Source organism: Sminthopsis crassicaudata, chromosome 2, assembly GCF_048593235.1.
Source record: "Sminthopsis crassicaudata isolate SCR6 chromosome 2, ASM4859323v1, whole genome shotgun sequence".
NCBI classification, from domain to species: domain Eukaryota; kingdom Metazoa; phylum Chordata; class Mammalia; order Dasyuromorphia; family Dasyuridae; genus Sminthopsis; species Sminthopsis crassicaudata.
Genome location: NC_133618.1, coordinates 412,302,567 through 412,326,353, shown reverse-complemented (window position 1 = coordinate 412,326,353; position 23,787 = coordinate 412,302,567). Strand labels below are relative to the sequence as shown.

Sequence of the window (23,787 nt, the reverse complement as noted above, 5' to 3'; positions counted from 1 at the left end):
TGGTGGCAAACAATTGGAAATTGAGGGGATGCCCATCATTTATAGAATGGCTTAAGAATTTGTTCTATATAATTAAGGTAGAATACTATTGTGGTTGTTATATAAGAAATAATGAGCAGAATGTGCTCAAAATCTGTAAAGACTTGCATGACTGATTCAAAGTGAAATGAGCAGAATGAGAAGAAACAATTCTGTGCAAATAATGTCTCAATACATTTAGCCATGTTAGTCATTTAGAGACAATCAAGGTTAGAAGGATACTTCAGTATTCAAGAACATCTCTGTAGTAATAGTTTCCATTGAAACCAAGACATTTTAAAGCACATCAAGTATTTAGCAATCTTAGAGATGACCTATTCAGTATATACTTTCCTATCTCTCATTTAGTGGAACTCAGTATAAAATAATGAGTATAGAAGGTTACATGTGGTATTAATTGCAAAAAGCAACAATAAATAAATTACAAAATATCTTATTTATTATTATTATTATTTATTTGATATATTATTAGATATATTATATTTAATATGAATTAAGAGTCTTGTGAAGATTCCCTTCATATTTGGATATCTACAAGAACTTGTCAAAATTGGATGGGGGATAGTAGAAGTCATTTTACAAGATTAGAATGTTTTGGTATCTACTTAAAATGTGCTGAAAATTTCCATTGTTCATTTAAATACTGAGAATAATATTCTCTCCTATTTTCCTTAATGTCATTCAATTTTAAGAGAAAGAAACAAAAAAGCACCTGAGTGTGTATAGTACACGGCCATCATTCCATATTCTGAGCATGCGATTGGGTGTTGTGATCCAGTGGGCATCAGCTTTTTTGGAGTTCCGGAAAAACGTGTCTGGGATCCAAATCTTCCCAACCATGTTGCTATTGAGCCTGAGGACCTTTATTGTACTGTTAAATTTCAGGCGTCTGTCGTACCAGGTTTGCGCAAAAAAAATGTCAATTGTATACTCCTGTTATTTTAAAAACAAACATGAAGTCAGCCAATTTGAGATAATAAGAAGGATATTTTCACATCATCTTTCATCCAGCTTATAAATTTGGAAGGACGATAAATTAATTTTTTGTTGCCCTGTTAACCAATTTAAACTGCAATGAGAATTTGCATTATGACCTAGAACATCAAAGATATATTCTCCAAAATCAATAAAAGCCTTTTACTACAAAGGGACATTAGTAAATTAATTATTTCACAAGACTCACTAATGTGAGTCAGCCAATTTCATATGCTATGGTGTTAATCAAAGATCAGAATTCTCCTTAGAATAAGAGTTTCATCATTTAATCCACTTACATTCTCTTTCAAATAAGTTGAGAATTGCATGAGCTACCCAATTTTCTCAAAATGTGACCAACTGAAAAGATGCTTTCTCAACAATGTCCTATATTTTTCTTGGATTACATGTAGTCCAACATTATAGAAGTTATTTTAAAAAGTTGGGAGATAATATGGATATCTGTGTCTGGATTTGGAATATCAAAGGAGAAGTTATATTCTTGTTTTTGTCAGTAGCTAGCTATGAACACAGATATGGTAGTACCATATATCAATGTAGACTATGCCATATATGAGTATTAATTGTCTGGAACAGAACAGATTGTCTGGAATGGAGAGGGCATGATAGAGTTGGCATTTTGTCATATTCACAAAATCCATTTTTACCATGCATTCTGTTGTGTCTGTAACTTTTATTTAAATATCAAATGATAATAATGATTGAGAAAATAGTTATGGGGGAAGTTGTAATGTCATAGATAAACTTTTACTCATTTTTGCTTTGATACAAACCATGAAAATGAGAATCAAACTTATTTTCTATAATCCTTCATTAATTAATTATCATTTATCTCAATAGTATAATTAAAGACATTATATTATATGGTCTGGAACCAGATATTTCTGCTATAAATTATAGATAATTTGGCATATAAACTATTGTATTTCATCCTATAACCTTATAGACATATATAGTCACCTTTATCTTTTAGGGGATCCAATACACTGGTTTTATTTATTATATTTTATTTTTACTAATCCATCTACATAATCTGTTGAGAAAATTTTCCAGATGAAACTAGCTAGTTCCTTCTCATTTCCAAAAATACTCTAATAATCAAAGGCAAAATTTCCTTTTCAGAATCCTGCACAGTGTCTTCTTGAAAACAAGTCTTTCAAGAAACATTTGTTGAAAGTATGAGAGATAATTACAAAACATAAACACAAAACCCAGATGATTTTTTCAATTTTTTAAAATTATCAATTTTTGAAGTTATTACTATCAAATGAAACTCACCATGTTAATAGCATTCACTGGTCCAATACTATTCACATACATGTCAGTATGAATCAATGTTGGTTTTACTGTGAAGAAAAAAAAAAACATTATGCCACTGAGTAAAAGTCACAAATCTTTCTGTTATTATCAACTTAGTAATTGAATAATTTTCATCTAAAAGGATATAAATATATATTTAACTTGAATCCAATAAACAAATAACAAATATTTGCATAAATATAACTGTCAGAAAAAAATCTCTGTTGAAAAATTGGCAATACTACATTATATATATATATATATATATATTTGATTATTCCTTTCAAAATGATCTTTTAAAATACACAAAATTTTTCTTTAACTCTGATGAATAGTCCATTCTGCAGTACATTTGAGAAGGAAATTTGCTCAGCATAACTTCCATGTCAGAAGGTAAAAATTAAAAATTAATAAGCCAACTTAATAGAGATTAATAATCATTTTTACATGATTAGAATTGAGTTAAAGTATAGAGTATATTATAATGCAATACTTAAATCAGTTGATGAAGCATTGTTTTTATAGAGCTGCGTTTCTTTAATTAGCTTTGTTACATCTATTTTTATTTTTATTATTTTCCTCATTTGTAAATCAACAAGAATTGAACTAAATGATCACTATTTTTTTCTTCTTTGAACTGGAGACATGATATCTTTGGTACAGAAAACTCTCTAAACTAATTTATGTCTAATGATCTAAAACATGTATGTAATTTACAATTTTAATGTTTTCTGTGAGAGATGAAATTCCTTGTCCCAGGTTCCACATTTAGCACATATCATATGATATATGAATTTAACAATATTCTAACTTCAAGGACAGACTCTTATCCTCTCTATCACATTGCCCCTCAAAGTTTTATAAAACTGAGAAATTGTGATTCTTTCCATCTAACTAACCAATCTGATTCTTGTTTCTTAATGACATAGTGGAAACTGCAACTTTTTCCATAATACCAGAGTGCCATTTGGAGCACAAACCACTTTATTGAGAGGGTATTAATATTGAGCATATGTAGGATAGTCTTAATTCCTGGCTCTATTTGCATTTAAAATTAGATGTTATAAGTGTCTGCTAGAACAATCTCTAACCAAATTTGAAGAATTTATTTTTAAGCATATTTTCAATGTATTTGCTAAGAATCGGGGCTTATTGTTTTGCTGATTGTCTAGACTTAAGAAAATGATAATTTATTTTAATCTTAAAAATCCACATAAATCTTCCCAACCCCCCAAATTTAGTTTTTATATCTTTATCTTCACATTCCTAAATTGTACTATCAATATTTCTTGAGCTTCACAGCAGTATAGTAGAAAGCTCAGCAAATGAAAACATCCCTAGACTGTTAGACCAGATGCCCAGGTAGGCTAATAATAATAATAATTGGCATTTCAAAACAACTTTAAAATTTGCTAAGTACTTTACATTTATTTTCTTATTTAAACTCCAGAATGTCCCTTGCCTGGTTACTTTTCCATTTTCCCAGAAATTTCTTAGTAGATAAATCTTTACCTCATATGTATTTCCAAGCCATTCATATTAATAATATATTTCTCTCTTTTTCTTTGTCCATTGCCATGTATTCCTGATCATTGACTTCAAAATTAAATTAAAAATTTTAACCCCCCCCAGTATTTCCATCAGTGATTTTTATTTTTTTTTGGCTGCTGTTTTTTGTCCCTTCCTCGATGCTTTCGATTACTTAGCACTTAAGAATTTTCTGACATAGCTGCAGTGATGACTTTAAAACATATCATGGAAAGTCCATCACGTATCCTGGGCTCCTAAATATTTCTGATTTTTGTTTCTTATAAAGCTTGTTTTATATGATCCATTTAGGAAAGGAGTTGAAAACACACCTCCTATATCAGGCCTCAGCTTATTGTCATATCCTTCCAGTAAGCCATTTAAGATGAAAGTGACATCTCCCTCTGGGACTTTTGGAGTTAAAACCCATGTTTTGTTTGAAGCATAATCTTCATAGTCATCATCAGATTTCTGGCTACTGAGACTGAAAACAAAAAAGTAGACAATGATTTCAGAGCAGGACCTTGTCATGTTTAGCATCCTATACAGAGACCTTTGGTAGAAGCAATAAACAATAAATCCATAAAAAAATCATCAAAATAAAAATGTTCACCAATAGATTCTTTAAAAGGTACTTCTATTGCATACATAGTGGTTACAGCTGATTCAAGTGTATAATCCGATGATCTGGAGAATTCCTAACCCAGTATGCTTGGCCATCTATATGTAGCCCAGGATTTATTGATCCCATCTTGTCCTTTAACATTTCTAGTTTTCCCCTCTTTACTCAAGAGGGAGATAGTAAAAATTCTTGTCATCTATTTAGGTGGAAATGATGTATAAAAGATAAGTGTGCAATCTGGGCCATATTTCCCTCTTTTGAGAGATTAAATTGATTGAATCTGTTAACAAGAGCAAGAGAATTTTAATTAGATTCACTTTCACAAACTGTCAATCAACTATTCCTGACATAGATAAGTGTTTGATCTTTGATAAAAAATAAAATAAATGTGCATACATAAGTCCACACAAATACATACATACATACATACACATACACACACATACAAACAGGGTGCTTTCATTTTTTGGTTTCATTTGCACTTTGATAAAAATAATGTCATTTCATTTTTTTTTTGAAATACCATAGAGATCATTTGAAAATACCAACTTTTCCTTTTTGCTAAACAGAAAGGAAACACATATTTCACTATAATGTAAAACCTGAAAGCTAAAATTGCAAGACCTTTTTTATCTAATAAACTGACATTTAATTTCTAAGCAATAGATCATCTCAATGCATTACATATGTTTCTTGAATGCTACTGTGAACACTTTATATTAGCTTATTTCTCATAATTTATATTTTCCCATAAATAATAATAATAAACTCTTGGGACTATAATATGGTTAATATCAATTTAATATAGTATACTCTTTCTACGGAATCTACTGTGCTGAGTAATAGAAATCAATGTTCACAATGATGACTGAGGTATTACGTAAGAGCTCTTCTGAATAATAAAAAATTCAATTTTCATTTGATTAGAATATTAAATGAACAAAAACACTGAGTTCAACTCTTCAGATAAATAGGACTTGATGATATATTGCTGCTATTCCACGCAGATATCTGTGTCACCTGTGGCAATATTTGTGGTCTTCTATCATACTGCATGTATAAACTTTAGTGACTATATTAAATCTGAAATCTGTTACAATTTCTTCACTGTTTACTTCTATTAGACATCATATGTCTTTAATTTTATAATCTGGAAGTATATGGATTCTCCCCAAAATCTGGTTAAAGGATACTTAAAGATACCTCGATAATACTAACTGGAGTATTTATACCATCTTAAAATATGTAGAACATTTTACATAAAGTATAATGTCTCATTTGAATATCATAATAACCTTTGTGGAATATATACTTTGAGCATTACTATCTTCAGTTTTGTTGATGAGTACATTGAAATTGGGAAAAATTATTTGTCCACGTCATCTAGATACAAAGTCTTAGAGGTGGTAATCAAACCTAGGTCTTTGTGACTCTAAATTCACTACTCATCTATTTGCTGCATTGCCTGTATTAAGTACTTACTCTCTCAGTTGAAAAAGATTATCATCTGCTCTGTTCGTTTTTACAAGACACTTCACCTCTAAAGAAAAAGATTACAGATTAGAAATCTATACTTGTTCTGAGCAGGCATACCCATATTCAATTAAACAAAAATTTATTGTACCTGCTATTTGTGCAAGACTACCAAAGATAGAAAGCTTAAATAAGACTAGACTCTTGGCATTATAGGTTTATAAATTTAGAGTTGGAAAGAAGCTTAAAAGCTAACAAATCCAACCCCCTTATTTTAAAGATGAGGGAATGATGCAGAAAAAGGTTCATTGTGAAATAGGTAATAAGGATCTGAAGTAGATTTTGAAATTAGGATTTCATCATCTTCAATACAATACTTTACCATGATGGTATGCTAACTAGGAAACAACCAATCTCAAGAAGTTTACCATCTAATAGAAGTGCCATTTAGCACAGTACTTAGCATATATTAAGTAGTTAATAAGTGTTTGCTGATTGACTTATATATATTATACAATTAAATATCACCAAAGTCAGAAAAAAAGATAAAGTATAGAAAAGACAGGAAATAGCATGGCCTACCAGCTAATCTCTACCAGGTTAGAATCCTTAAGATAAGATTCAATAAAGATGCTATAAAAAAATGGAAACTTTAGATTTTCTTATGTTATAGCATAATAAACTCTCTTCTTTCCCTCCCCTTTTCTGTTTCCTTTAAGTTAATATCAATTTGAATTAATTAAGTTTCATTCAGTTCCAACAGGGGAGATGACATTGTTCTGGGCATCTTTTCAGACTTGGCCAATCCCCAAATCCTGTTGTGTGCTGGGGCTTGATCAAAGCTTCATCACCTTCAGGAAAAAGCCACAAGTTCACACAGAGAAATCCTATTCTGCCAGGCAGAGAAAGAATCTATTAGCAAAAAAAAACCCCGCCTTTCCTGTAATTTTTATTTCAGTTAACCAACCTTCCAAAGCATCTGCCTGCAAGTGCCTCATAAAAATAAAATCTTGTTACAAGTCTCATTACAAGAAAAATCTCTCCATTACGAAGATAATTTAAAGTCCTAGCTAAATTATTGACTCATAAAATGATTTTGGAAATGTTTTAAAATCTCTTATATATGTATTTGCCCTGTTCCTGCGATTAGATTGAAACTTTAAAAAAAGACAATAGCCTTTTTTTTTCAAAATACACATAAAGATACTTTTAACATTCACTCTTGCAAAACTTCTGTTCCAAATTTTTCTCCCTCCCTCCCTTTTCCCCTGTACAATAAGTGGTTCAATATAGGTAAAACATGCAATTCTTCTAAACATATTTCCATTTTTATTATACTGTACAAAAAATCATATTAAAAAAAAAAGAGAAAGAAAACAAACAAACAAGCGAGCAAACAACAACAAAAAGGTGATCTTCATACAGCCCCCATAGTCTTTTCTCTGGATGAGGAAGGCTCTTTCTATCACAAGTCTACTGGAATTGCCTTGAATCATCTCATTGTTGAAAAGAGCCATGTCCATCCCAATTGATCATCACATCACCTTACTTAGCATTAGTTCATGTAAGTCTTTACAGGCTTTTCTGAAATCAACCTGCTTATTATTTCTCAAAAACAATAATATTCCATAATATTCATATACTATTACTTATTTAGACATTCCCCAACTGATGGGCATCCACTCAGTTTTCAGTTCTTTGCTACTACAAAAAGGACTGCTACAAACATTTTTGCACACATGGTTTGCTTTCCCTTTTCTCTGTACCTTGAAACTTTCTGAGGTCATAGATCATTAGTTAGAAGGGAACTTACTGCAAGCCCTCAATATTTCAGATGTTGAAACTGAGACCAAATGAGGGGAAAGAATTTGCTCATCACTAGATAGCCTTAGAATGAGAGTAGGTCTCCTGATTCTTATGCCAATATATTTTTGACTTCACCAGCGTACTTCTCATTTCCTTTTGTATTTATCAAATACCTGTTAATCAATACCTATTAATATAAACAAACTGGAATAATAGATATGAAATAAGCAGATAAAACCTTTTAAGAGAAAAAATCATATGGAAATCACTTGAAATATTGCTTTTCCTGTAATTCTATTCACATTTTTCTTTTATAGAATCACATACTTTAGGATTTTCTCCATAATCTGATAAAACAATTGGCAAAAAAATATGAGCATCAAAAGTTCTTTAACTGAATTTCTCCCTTATAATTGACTATGCTTTTTACTCTTTTCAATGTGAAAATCTAGTTAAACTGTAGTTCCCCAGATACATAGGAAGGGCCACATTTACTGTTCTGAGATCCCTAGATGATGTCTCTAGGCCTTCATCCAACGTAGGCTGAGCAGAACTATACACAGATGTTTTCCAGGAAGAAAAATAATGGACTCCTCACTATAAATACACTAAGCTGTTCTTCCCTAGAGCTTTCTACTTTGAGATCTAAATTAGAGGGGCAGATGCATAATCTGGGATGTTTTCCAGGACTTTTTTAAGCTAAAAAGGATAAAAAAGCTTTTCTCTCATTGAGCAATGCTTTTCATGGTCTTTACTGATTCCCTTTGAGCAGCATTGTTCACATCACCACTGGTGTAGAAACCTACAAAAGTTATAGCAAAGTTATATGCTATTTACATTGTATGTAACATAAAATGTAACATTTAAAGTTACATTGCTGTTTGAAATAAATGTGTTATTTTCATTGTCACTGTTGGTAAATTTTTGAGTGTCTGATAGGCAGAACAATTAGTTTTAATATTTAGAGACACTAGCATCCATTCATGATTACAGAAAATCAATCTGACAAAAACTGCTGGGAAGATTGGAAATTAGTATGACAGAAACTAGGCATTGACCCACACCTAACACCGTTTATCAAGATAAAGTTGAAATGAGTTCATGATTCAGACATAAAGAATGATATTATATACAAATTAGAAGAACATAGGATATTTTATGTGGAGATATGTGAAGAAGGAAGGAAATTGTGACCAAAGAAGAATTAGAAATCATTATTGATCACAAAATAGATAATTTTGATTATATTAAGTTGAAAGATATATTAAATAAAGGTATATTAAATACAAACAAAACTAATGCAGATTAGATTAGAATGGAGGCAATAACTGGGAAAACATTCTTGCACATACAGGTCCCTTTCCCTTCTTTAAGAATCCCAAAGAGATCTTAAAGGGTTTAAAAGTTTTAAAAATTTAAATAAAATTAAAATAAAAAAAAAATAAGAGGAATTAAAACTATATATGTGTTTGTGCATTTGTGTGTGCATATTAAACTCACTATGGAAATGTGAGATCATATCATTTTCATCATCATTAGCCCAGTTCTCTTCTCTGTTTATGTTTTGTCATTTGATTATTTATGTCAATTCCTGTCCTTATAAAAATGACTCCTAGATCTATATATCCAGTTCTTATTCTCCTGAGTTCTGATCCCACATAAGAACTAGAGATTGGATGAAGAAATATTTATCTAATGCTTACTATGTGGTACTATGCTAATCATTTTATCAATATTATTTAATTTAATATTTACAACAATCCTATGAAATAGGTTTTATTATCATCTTTATTTTACATTTGAAGAAACTGAGGCAAACCAGTTAAGTGACTTGCCCAATGCTACACAGCTAATAAACATTTAAAGTTGAATTTGAATTCAGATTCCCCTGACTCCAGGCCTGGGTTCTTCTATCAGTTGCACTTCCTAATTTTCCCCTATTAGAATTTCAAACCAGATATACTGGGTATAACAATGACAAAACAGGACCAAAAGAGATGATATGTGTTTTCCATTCTTTCCAAATTCTGTCAAGTGTACCAATATTCTTGCTATCTCCCAAGTTTAAATATTGGACATTATTCCTGACATTTTCCTTTCTCTGACACTTTCTGTTCAGCTAGTTACCAAATCTTGCTACCTCTACTTTCATAACATTGCTCAAATCCATCTCATTTTCATCATGCTCACAGCTCCCAACCTTAGTTCAGGTTCTTATTACTTCTCTTCAGAATTATTGCAGTGTCCTCAGAGGTTTTCCTTTCATTATAATTCTCTCTATTCCAAGTCTTATTCCACACATTTTCATAAGGATTATCCTTAAATGAAGCTCTGACCCATAATCAATAACTTCAAATGACTCCTAATTAATTCTGGGATAAATCATAAATACCTCTGACTTTTAAATTTTTTTTTCAATTTAGCTTCAATCTTCCTTTCTAACATTATTATAGAATAATCTATTTTCTGAATCCCCTATTCTAGTGAAGATGAGATTGTTAATGTTCTGCCCATATAATACTCCATCTCTTATCTCTTCCCATTTGCATTTCCTGTCTTCCATTACTGAAATACACTCTCTCTTTACCTTCATTTCACACGTTTACCTTCCTTCAAGATACTTTTTTTAAGGGTTGACTTTTACTTAATTTTTTTCTGGTTTCTTCTACTGGTAGGGGTCTAATCTCCTTAAACTACCCTATATTCTTACAGATACACATGTAATATAAGATATATATGTATATGTTTATATACACATATGTATATGTTTATATACACATATATGTATATGTTTATATATATACATATATATGTGTATTGACCACATATATTGACCAAAACCCCTTAAGAGAACTGCCTTTTCATTTTATTTGTTGTATCACCATTGCCTACAGAGTATATGCACATAGTGGACACTTAAAATCTTTTTGATTGATTTTTCATCATATTGTCATTAGCAATAATTATTATTTTTGGGTAGGTTCTAACCATTTCAAAATAATTACCTTTATAAAAGAACTCTACTTGGGACAAAGCAAATTAATGAGCATGGGCTAATAATGTCCTGACCTGACAACTAAGAAATTTTGGTTTATAAGGGTGCCACTTAAAGTGTTTCAAAAGCAACTAAATCCTATACTTATTTTAAAGAAAAAGTAAATTTGATTTACTCCATCATTCCTTACAAAAATTGTTGATGCCCAAGAAACATTTCTCTTACTGGTGATCTTTTTGATTATAGCTAACCTGAATACCATGGGATGTAATGACCATTTATCCAATAAAGTGATGATTATTGTCATCTTTGGCACAACCAAGTCGGCTGATTCCTTTATATCACTCTATGTAAAAAAAAAATTTTGGTGATACATCCTTTTATTTATATGTAACTTTTCTATGTATCCTGTTTTCATTTTTAACATGAAAATCAATATTAATATGATTCAGATCTTTCCACAGTATATTAATTCACTAATTGTTAGATAAGTATTGTACATTAAGAGATGCAACATTCATTGTAGGTAGAATGTGGTAATCTATATAATTTTCCTTTTAATTTCTTTCATCCTACCTCTGGAAAGTAAATTGGAGGGAGTGCTGTATAAACTGAGGGAAAAATCTAATTTTAATTGTTTCATGGATTAAAATTAAAAAATTCATCACTTAAGGAGAAACCTGCCAGTGATTAGTCTCTCTGTGCTCAACCAAGCTGATTTTCATATGGCACTTACTGCCTGTCACTTGTTGTGAAAGCTTATCTAGTAAAACAGCAATCAAAACAGAGCAACTAAATTGATTTGCCTAGTTAGCCTTTGGTAATGTAAAACAAAGAATAGAAAGAGTAGACTTGTAGACAATGATATATAGCTTCAAATCCTGATTCTGAGATTTTTCATTTGTGTAATTCTTGGGAAATAATTTTAATTTGCTGAGATACAGATTTCACATTTGAAAAATTAGACTTTTAATATTTGGGTAACTAACAGCAATAGATAGAACACTAGACTGAAAGACCTGAGTTCAAATATGTCCTCAGATACTAATTATATTATTTCTGAATAGGTAATTGTGAATCATTTAACCTATGTCTATCTCAGTTTCTACATTCACAAAATGAGGGTAATAATAGCATCTATTAACCAGAATTGTTTTGAGGAGAAAATTAGATACCTATAAAGCACTTGGCACATAGTAATCACTATCTGAACGTTAGCTATTACTATAATTATCTTACCTAGTTCATAGGGTCGTATACCTGTATTACAGGTCAAAAAAGAAAATTTCTTTTAAAATGTATAAATCAATAATTATTATTATTTTTTATAAAATACATTAAATTTGGGTCACTAAAAGAGTTTGAATCACTATGTTAAATACACAAAGGTGAGCATGACTGGCAGTTCCTATGCTGCACTATAACAGGTCAAGAAACTAGAATTGAGGGAAATAACAAACAAACAAATAAGCAAAAAATGTTGAATATATGTTTCTCAAGAGTCATAATTCTAAAGAATAGCATAAAGGTCCATGTCAATTCCAATAAACTTTGAATGGAAAATGCCAGCTGCCCATAGAGAGAATTAAGGAAATTGAATGAAGATTGAAGAATAGTATTTTTAGCTATTTTTTCTTTGTTTGCTAGTTCTTTCTCAGTTTTTTTCCTTTTGTTCTAATTTTTTTTCTTTTACAAAACAGCCAATATGAAAATATTTTTAAAATTATTGTACATTATAGATAGTCTATATCAAATTGCTTACTGTCTTAGGGAGGGGAAAGTTAAGAAAGGGAGGGAGGAAATATATATGAAAGCAAAGCAAAAATCTTACAAAATGAATCTTGAAAACTATTTTACATATAATTTACATATAGTTAAGATATAATTACAAAATAAAATACTATTGAATTCAAAAATGATATTAGCGTAGTTCACCAGATGGGTTGTTTTATATTTGTTTGTTTTTTTCATATTAGAATTTTATTAATGCCTTTTATTTTATGTCTCAGTCATTCCAAATATATTATTTTCCTATGAATTCACTTGATGAGCTTTTCTACAGCAATAAAACTAAAAATCTTAAAAATATGTATAGCCAACCAAAGCAAATCCACATATTGTCCATATCCTATATTTGTTATCACTAGTATATTACTTTTCTTTGATGAAATATTTTAAAAGTTCATTGTTGGCATTTCCCTTTATGTACTGTTCATTTCAGAATATATCCTCATTCCTTTCTCTGCACAAATAAACATTTACATATAATTCAGCTTAATTTGTTACTGTCATGAAAAATATTGGGGACAATGTCTGAGTCAATTAGCATATGTGGATTTTAATAGGTGGAGACAAGTAGAAGAATATGCTGGCCCAGGAGTGATACAAATATAAGATATATATGCAATATAGCAGAACACATATTTAGGGACACTATGAAGAGTTTAGTTTCAGCATAATATTAAACAAGTTGTTTAGATGAAATGAGAGATGGGTCACTGCATAATATTCACTATTTTATCTTTAGTGTCATAATTGTGGTCCTAATATACTTAGCTATAATAAAGAACCAAAGGAAATTCATTTTCAAAAGACTTAACCAACACATACCTTGATGCTGACAAGCTAGCATCCTTACTTTCTTGTGAAGTTATTGAATTATTCAAATAAACCACTTCACATAGTTTTTGCTTCCTCAGGACAGGATGGAGCTTTAATTTTCTGTCCTTCAGTTTTTTACATTTTTGGTATAAAGTCAACAACTTTTCCAGTGGTAGAATAAGAATTCTTTCTTTCTGAAAAATTTTGTATCCTTTGGAATAACCAAAACAAAACATTAAAATATTATTAATTAATAAAATTTATTAAATGTTCATTGAGTGCCAGGCATTCAACAGTGTGTTTGAGATACAAAGGAGGAAAATGGGTTAACTAGGAATGCACAGTTTTCTCTTTTATTTTAAGATAAGAATTTTGAGTGATTTGAGTATAAGTGGAAGAAATTGGGTAAGTCTAATGCTGTGAAATTGCCATACAAGACTTCTAGATATTGTCCTAATTAAAATTGGTTATGCATTTGTTGCAGTTCTGTTCTCCTCTTTGTGTCAGAATACGAAGCTATATTAAAATAAAAATGAAGAGATTTTCAACTATCTGGATATCTAATGTAAATTAAATGAAGTATATTAAAAAACTTTGCATATTAATAAGTTTTATGTTTTATCACCATATTCTGTCACCATGAAAGCATAGTTCAAGAATTCCTACATAAGAATAATTATTCTTAGCCTGTGTATACTCACTTGAAGTCATCTATAATGCAGAATCTTAAAATCTGTTTCTCTGAAGCTGACTTTTTAGGAGATAAATTCTTATCTTTTCATCATCTTGCTAATATTGGGTAAGTGATGAATATAGTTTTATTGCTTGCTTGTAACATTTTTAATCATAGAAGTTTGTGTTATCTTTTCAGACTTATTACTATAAAACACCCCCAATACATTCTCTCAGATCAGTAACTGCTCAACTCTGGAACTTTTTTAATATAATTTTTTCCTTGATAATAAACTACATGGTACATCCATCACACTGTGATATAAGGACTTTTTCTATACTAAATTAGTTGGGGCCTATGATTATCTGATAGATTTTGTTTTATTTTTAATAAAGTGCTTTGGAAATGTGCATATATAAGTACATCAGAAAAGTATTTGTCTTGATTCAGTTCCATGTTATTTGTATAATTATGTTTTGAGAGATTATGAAGAAATTCTGAAAAAAAAACTGGTATTAGAATTAAAAATCATTATATTTAATGCACTTTTTAAAGAACATTCCAAAATAGCATTTAAGGTCAATTGGAACTGTAAAAGTATATGTAGTAGAAAAAGAACAGGTTAAAAGATGATATGTTTACAACTTTATATACTTACAGAATGAAATATTTTCTGTTGTGAATATTTTGAAAAGGCTAGTGATCAAGTCTTTAAAACTTCTAAATATAATACAATCTATTTTTTTAAAATAATGGAACTCCTGCCTGGGAATTAGTACTTTCAGCCATCCCTGTGTATGATCTTAATGTCTTAGAAGGGTATTCATTTGCATCAATCCCAGCTCTTCATTTTATAGATGGGAAAACTAAGGTCTGAAGAAATTAAATTACTTATTCTGGGTCACACAAGCACTTTATGTTAGAAATGACATTTAAACCCTCCATAAAGAATTCCAGAGTCAGTGAACATCATACTGTAGAATGATTTCTGCTGTACCATTAAAATTATTAAGTCATAAGCAGATTTAAGATTGAAATAATGATAAGTTAACACACCATGTGTTCCTTATGATAACAAATATCATAAACAGCTTCAAAAATACTTCCCAGTCTTCAACACCTCAGATATTTCTCTATGTAACATTTCAGCAACTATGAAAGCAGGTCACTTAATAAGATTTAGATTTAATCCTCACCATTATATACTTTTGAAAAGAACTTAAATTTGAGATTGAGAAGCTGGCCATTAAATGAATTTCTTAATAAATGATAACAACAATAATGATAATAGCCAACACTGATAGAGGTTTATAAAGTATGTTACAAATGATATGTCATCTGATTTTTAAAACAACCTTGAAATGCAGATGCTATTATTATCACTATTTTACAGATAAGGAAAATGAGATAGATGAGGATCACATGACAAATAAAGTTGTTAAGATTTATTAGATTTGAATTAGGGTCACATAACTAATAAATTTTTAAGCTAGATTGGAACTCAAGTTTTCATAGCTCTAGGTATGGCAGCTTATTCATTGTTCCATGGAATCACATAAGGCCATTTCAAAAACAACTTATCCAAAAGCAAACAAACAAACAAAAAAATGCTGCTATTCAAAGGAAAATCATAAAATTTAATCTTTACTCTGGTTATATGTAATTTCTGTGTTTATAAAATGAATACTTTTATATTGATAATGATAAAAAAGCCAGATGATTTAATCTACAAGATTATTGCCTAATTTTCTTCCTACTTTCCATTTCAAATAAATTCCTATTAAGAAATTATCCCCTAAGGTGAAATTTTAAGAAATCTTTTGACATGAGTTCTAAGTTATTAGCCATCAAAAATATAAAAGACACAAGGGAAAGAAGAGGTTTTGTTACTAAAATTCTATTAAGATCATTTTTAAATCTGATGAATAGATTTTTGGGTCTATCCCATACTGTGAGAAGAGATAGTATTTTTTCCCAGTGATATGAGCCACAAAATTGTACGTGAATGTTCTTGAGGTTCAGAATTAATATACTGTTTCATTCAGGCATTACTATTAACAGACAAGCCATGCTTTATACAGATGAAAACTAACAATGCATTTTATGGTTCATAGGAGAAAATGTACTTTTTATTAAGAGCAATCACTAGAGGACATTGATGACCTTTTGGACACTACCAATAACATCCTTGAGACATTGAGTTGGCATTTTATTTACTCAAAACTGTAAGAGTCCTCCCTCCATGATTTGCATTATCCAAATCTATAATACTAAATCCCAAAGTGCTCTAAACTGCCAATGCTATCATCAAATTCCCTTTCAACTTCACTGACTATTCTCTTCCTCTCACTTGTATGACCCCTTCTTTTCTCTGGCAATGCTACAATCTTAATTCAGGTCCTCATAATGAGGAAACCAAACTATCACACTTTGCAGATGATGTGATAATATACTTAAAGAATCCTAAAGAATCAACTAAAAATCTATTAGAAATAATTCACAACTTTAGTAAAGTTGTTGGGTACAAAATAAATCCACATAAATCCTCAGTATTTTTACATCACCAACAAAATCCAACAGCAAGAGATACAAAGAGAAATTCCATTCAAAATAACTGTTGATAGTATAAAATATTTGGGAATCTATCTACCAAAGGAAAGTAAGGAATTATATGAGCAAAATTACAAAACACTTGCCACAAAAATAAAGTCAGATTTAAATAATTGAAAAGACATTCAGTGTTCTTGCATAGATTGAGCAAATATAATAAAGATAACAATACTCCCTAAACTAATCAATTTATTTAGTGCTATACCAATCAGACTCCAAAGAAACAATTTTAATGACCTAGAAAAAAATAACAACAAAATTCATATGGAAGAACAAAAGGTCAAGAATTTCAAGGGAATTAATGCAAAAATGAAATGAAGGTGGCCTATCTGTACCTGATTTAAAACTATATTATAAAGCAGTAGTCACCAAAATGATTTGGTATTGGTTAAGAAATAGACTAGGTAATCAGTGGAATAGATTAGGTTCACAGGACAAAAGAGTGAATAACTATAGCAATCTAGTATTTGACAAACCCAAAAATCCCAACTTCTGGGATAAGAATTGATTATTTGACAAAAACTGCTGGAAAAACTGGAAATTAGTTTTGCAGAAATTAGGCATGGACCCACACCATATACCAAGATAAGATCAAAATGGGTCATGACTTAGGTATAAAGAACGATATCATAAATAAATTAGAGGAACATAAGATAGTTTATCTCTCAGACTTATGGAGGAGGAAGGAATTTGTGACCAAAGGAGAACTAGAGATCATTATTGATCACAAAATCAAAAATTTTGATTACATCAAATTAAAAAGCTTTTCTACAAACTAAACTAATGCAAACAAGATTAGAAGGGAAGTAACAAACTGGGAAAACATTTTTACAGTTAAAGGTTCCAATAAAGGCCTCATTTCCAAAATATATAGAGAACTGATTCTGATTTGTAAGAAATCAAGCCATTCTCCAATTGATAAATGGTCAAAGGATATGAACAGACAATTTTTAAGATGATGAAATTGAAACTATTTCCACTCATATCAAAGAGTGTTCCAAATCAGTACTGATCAGAGAAATGCAAATTAAGACAACTCTGAGATACCACTACACACCTGTCAGATTGGCTAAGACTACAGGAACAAGTAATGATGAATGTTGGAGGGGATGTGGGAAAACCGGGACACTGATGTATTGTTGGTGGAGTTGTGAAAGAATCCAACCATTCTGGAGAGCAATCTGAAATTATGGCCAAAAAGGTATTAAACTGTGCATACCCTTTTTTTACCCAGCAGTGCTACTACTGGGCTTATATCCCAAAGAAATATTAAAGAAGGGAAAGGGACCTGTATGTGCCATAATGTTTGTAGCAGTTCTTTTTGTAATGGCTAGAAACTGGAAAATGAATAGATGCCCATCAATTGGAGAATGGTTGGGTAAATTATGGTATATGAATAGTATGGGATATTATTGATCTGTAAGAAATGACCAGCAGATGGGGCAGCTAGGTGGTACAGTGGATAGAGCACCAGTCCTGAATGCAGGAGGACCTGAGTTCAAATTTGGTCTTAGACACTTAACACTTCCTAGCTGTGTGACCCTGGGCAAGTCACTTAACCCCAGATTCAGGAAAAAAAAAGAAATGACCAGCAGGATGAATATAGAGAGACTTACATGAATTGATGCTGAGTGAAATGAGAAGAACCAGGAGATCATTATACACTTCAACAATGATACTGTATGAGGATGTATTCTGATGGAAGTGGATTTCTTCAACAAAGAGAAGATCTAATTCAGTTCCAATTGATCAATGATGGACAGAATCAGCTACACCCAGAAAAGGAACACTGGGAAATGAATGTAAACTGTTTGCATTTTTGTTTTTCATCCTAGGTTATCTTTACCTTCTGAATCCAATTCTTCCTGTGCAACAAGAAATTCGGTTCTGCACATATATATTGTATCTAGGATATACTATAACATATTTAACATGTATGGGGCTGCCTGACATCTAGGGGAGGGGGTGGAGGGAAGGAGGGGAAAATTCGGAACAGAAGTGAGTGTAAGGTATAATGTTGTAAAAAATTACCCATGCATATGAACTGTCAAAAAATTATAATTATAAAATTAATTTTTAAAATTCAGGCCCTTATTACCTCATGGCTTGAATATTGAAGTACCCTTTGATTCGTATCTGTTTCAAAATTCTCCCCACTCCAGTCTATTCTATCACTCCACTAACAAATTACTATTTTTATTAAAGCTTTTTTTTTTTTTTTTTTTGCCAAGGCAATTGGAGTTAAGTGACTTGCACAAGGTCACACACATAGCAAGTATTAAGTGTTTGAGGCCTGATTTGAACTCAGATCCTCCAGACTCATGGCTGGAACTCTGTCCACTGCACTATTTAGCTGCCCCTTGATTAAAGCTTTTTATTTTCAAAACCTACACATAGATAATTTTCAACATTTACTTTGACAAAACCTATGTGCAATTCTTCTGTAAAGATTTCCATAATTATCATGCTGCACAAGAAAAAACAGATCAAAAAGAAAAGACAAAATGAAACAAGCAAAGCTCAATCAAGCAACAATAAAAAGGTAAAAAATACTATATTGTGGTCCATACTCAGTCCCCAGAGTCCTTTCTCTGGATTCAGATGGCTCTTTTCATCACAAGACCATTAGAACTTGCCTGAATCATTTTCTCCTTGTATAATTTTGTTGCTATGTACAATGTTCTCCTGATTCTACTCACTTCACTTAGTATCAGTTCATGTAAGTCTCTCTAGCCCTCTCTGAAATCATCCTGCTGATCATTTCTTATAGAGCTATAAAAATTATATACATATATATGTATATACATATATATCATTTCATATAGAGCTATAATGTTATGCCATAATATTTATATACCATAATTTATTCAGCCATTCTTCAACTGATGGGCATCCACCCAGTTTCCAGTTTGTTGCCAGTACAGAAAAGACTACTACAAATATGTTTGCACATAAATGCCATTTTCTGTTTTTTATAATCTCTTTGGGATACAGTTACAATAAAGACACTACTAGATGAAAGTATATGCAGTTTGATAGCCTTTTGGATATAGTTCCAAATTATTCTTCGGAATGGTTGGCACTAGCAATGTATTAGTGCCCTAGTTTTCCCACATCCCCTCCAAAATTCATCATTCACTTTTGCTGCCATTTTAACCAATCTGAGAGGTGTGTAGTGGTACCTCAGAGTTGTCTTAATTTGCATTTCTCTGCCCAGTAGTGATGTGGGGAATTTGTTCATATGATTAGAAATGGTTTTAATTTCTTCATCTGAAAATTGTCTGTTCATATCCTCTGACATTTTATCAGTTGGAAAATGGGTTGAATTCTTATAAACTTGAGTCACTTTTCTATATATCAGAATCCTTAGATATAAACATTTTCCCCAGTTTATTGCTTTCCTTCCAATATTGTCTGCATCTGTTTTGTTTGTACAAAAACTTTTTTAACTTAATAAAATAAAAAAATTATTCATTTTACATTTTATAATGTATTCTAGTTCTTCTTTTGCCATAGATTTGAGAGGTACACTATTGTTTGTTCTTCTAATTTGCTTAGAAGATTATTCTAAATCATGAATTCATTTCAAACTTATCTTGGCATAAGGTATTTAGGTGTGGATCAATGTTTAGTTTCTACCATACTAATTTCCAATATTTCCAAAATTTTTCAGACAGTGAGTACTTATCCCAGAAGTTGTCATCTTTGGATTTAGCAAGCACTAGATGACTATAGTTGTTGACTATTGTGTCTTATGAATCTAACCTATTTCACTGATTGGCTACTATATTTCTTAGCCTATACCAAATGGTTTTGTTGACAATTTTTGATCTTGTACAGCTAAGTCATCTTCATTTGCAATTTTTCATTACAAATTAATCTTATTACTAAAGAGATCTGATGATGTTATTATTTAATACCTTTCCCCCATTCACTAAAATGCAAAAAAAGAAAAAACAACACTAAAATCTTCACTTTCATATATAAAACTCTGGCTTTTGATATTCTTTGCCACCTTGCCCTTTTTTACTTTTCTAGTGTTCTTGCTTTTTACTCTCCCTTGTCTCATTATTCTTTATCCCAGTGACACTGACCTTTTTACTTTATCTTACACAAGATATTCCATTTTTTGAATCATAATTTTTAACTGTCTGTTCCAGATACCTGGAATTATTTCTTTTTATCTCAGCTTCTTGCTTTCCCTAATTTCCCTTCAGTACCAAAAACGTTTCTTGTCAACTATTAATGCTAGTCCCTTTCCTCAGATATTTATCTCTCATTTGTTTAATACAGTTGTTGATATATATAGTTGATGTCATGTTGTCATCATCCTTACACTTTGAGCTCCATGATGGCAACAACTCTTTTTTTGACCTTTTTGTGTATCTCCCATGCTTAGTACTATCTCTGGGATAGAGCAGATACTAAATACATGCATACTGATAGACTGCCTTCAATATAACTACTTTATTGTCATAGTCTAGTTTTAACTCTCCCTGTGAAATTGCTCATCCACAAATAATACATTTCTCTTAACTTTAAAGAACTTCCTCTTTTCTAACATTAAGAGCTAAATTACTTTCTTGTCTATCTTTTCCAGAACTAGTTAGACATTCTCTCATAACCTCTAATATATCGATTTTGGAGAAATAATTAAAATTATTATGCTTTAAAAAAAATTCAACATTTCTTTGTGTCACTATCCTTAAATCACCTCTCCACTTTTGAGGTCCATGTACTTCAAATTTATCACACAATTCAGACCCTGATATCTATTATCATTGGATTTTTAAATATTTCTACTCAAGAGTTTAATGCATGGTTCATGGTCTTTCCTTGCCATAAGCATTTCTGTTCTTTTATTAGAAGAAGGCAGCATAAATATTGATGCTCCCTGAAAACCTTCAACCTCTCAGTTCTTCAATATACTACACACCTATATTTTACTCTTTCACTCTTCCTCAGTTTCATGAAGAGATGATCACACCCTTGACCTTGATATTTCCCATAGCTGTTCATTTTTCATGATCAAAAATATTATTTTTTTATTTGAGCATAACCTCTCCTTATTCCTTCCACCTAAATCTATCCTTCATCTTCAAAATTATCTCTGATCTATATTCCTTACTACTTTTGAAAATTATGGGAAATTTATTCATCAATTTTACTCTAATAAATTCAATACATCATTTTTGCTTGTCTATCTTTCATTTTATTTTCCTATTATTTTAATTTTTAGCTCTTGATAACCTTCATCATTTTGTTCCTCTGTTTCAATGAAAGTGTTTTTTTTTTAATGAAGTTGAATAGTCAAATAAAACACACATGCTGATTGATTCTACTTCAAATACATCTTGACAAATCTCAACTACTCCCTTAATGAAGTACATAATGGAGTGTTTTTATGATTCCCTATTTGATTTTCTATTATGTTCATTACATAGTATTTTAAACCTTTTCTTCTTTCTCAGCTCTCCTATACCAGTCCTCTTTCTCTTCTTAGAAATGACAGTATGACTTCAAACATTACTGGGAAAATAGATACATATCCTTTTTTGAGCTCCTTCTTTAACCCCTTCTCTGTATCTAACAATCTGTCATCATATACAATTATCTCCTCCTTTCTCTATTCCTTCTTTAAGAAATGATCTTTCTCTTCAACCTTTCTAGCAAACCCCTCAGCCTGACCTCTGCTTTGGACTATCCCCTCCTGTCTTCTCAAACCACCCTTATCATCATTACTTCTCTCTCCCTTAAATTCAGTATCTATATGTATTGATATTTAGATTGTGGTGCCTTAACTCCCTATATGGCTTTCTTTTTCATTTGCTGGATCACCAGCCATATTCAAAAATTAATATATTAAGTGATTTATACCAGAAATCTAAGCTTGAAAAAAGTTTTTAATTCAAACTCTGGGAAGTAGAAAACTTGATTTTTTGCCTTTGTTGCTGTTTAAGATTTTTAGTCAACCATGTATGTGTTAAATAGCCATTTAATGATCTTGTTATCTACTTTCCCAATATTGTTATTAATGACTTTTTCAAATGCTAATGAAGCAGATTGGTAAGAAAATGAGCCATGCCACTGAAACCATGAGGCTGATGGATAACACAGATAAACACCAAAATATTCAAAAGTGGAAGAGAAGAGAAATTCAGAAAACAGCTCTTTCTAAAATTAGTCAGGGAGAGAGAGAATTTTTTTTTTGTGGAATCAATAATGACAAAGAAAAAAATATATTTTAATGAACGAGGATGGAAAAATGCAATGTGAAACTGCATGATTTATTTACTAAAAGTGTCCTAATTGGAAAGATGAAAAAAGTCTATATAGACCGAAAAAACAGTCAATAGTTGGAGGACTTTTGAAAAAAAAAAAGGCATAAACACATATATACACAGTACACAGTTGTACATTAATTCAATCATTTTTGGAGGAAATTGGAATTATCTGAGAACATCATGGAATTATTTATACCTTTTAACCCAGAAATCCAATTACTGGGCCATATGGAGGCCAAAGATAGGAAGATAGGTAGATCCTTTGTCCCGAATTATTCATACCAGTACTTTTTATAGTTTTATGGAAAATTAAATAAAGAAAATATATATTGAATGGAGAAGCAACAGAAAATAATAACAGTATATACCTATAATAATTTCCCCTCATAAGAAAGGAGGAATATTAGGAATGCATAGAAAATTGGGAAAATGTGTGAAAACTGAAAGAGTAGAACAAGTAGAACCAGAGAAGATAATGTATGTATATATAGATATAGATATAGATATATGTAAAATAAATAGGATGATGGAAAATAAAATAAAGCCAAATGTGTAGTCTTGTAGTTATAGTAAATAATTTTGTCTCCAGAATAAAGATAATCAGAATTACCTGTTTCCTTTCCCCAAGAGAGGTAATGTATAGGGAATGCAATGTTATACATACAATAAGTCATACTCATTATGTTGATTAGTTTTGCTTAACTTTTGTTATTGTTTTTTGCAGTAAGTAAATGGGTTTTTGACAATATCTGTGGATGACTATGTGGAAGAAACAAAAGCCATAATTGAATTATTTTTTAATGACTGCGTATATTTTAGTCTGGAACAGATGCCAATATTCCTAGGCTAAATACTTTTATTT

The 23,787-nt window shown here is 30.8% G+C and overlaps 1 protein-coding gene across 1 annotated transcript in view; it reads right to left on the bottom strand.

The window, feature by feature from the left end:
• The window catches only part of GABRG2 (gamma-aminobutyric acid type A receptor subunit gamma2), a 138,395-nt gene that overhangs the window by 98,675 nt on the left and 15,933 nt on the right, over positions 1-23,787 (bottom strand). The window contains exons 2-4 of the mRNA XM_074292001.1: positions 4,194-4,345; positions 2,314-2,381; positions 752-972 (exon numbers count right to left, since the gene is read on the bottom strand). Of these exons, the coding sequence (XP_074148102.1) occupies positions 752-972; positions 2,314-2,381; positions 4,194-4,345 (441 nt within the window). The remainder of the gene's footprint in view (positions 1-751; positions 973-2,313; positions 2,382-4,193; positions 4,346-23,787) is intronic.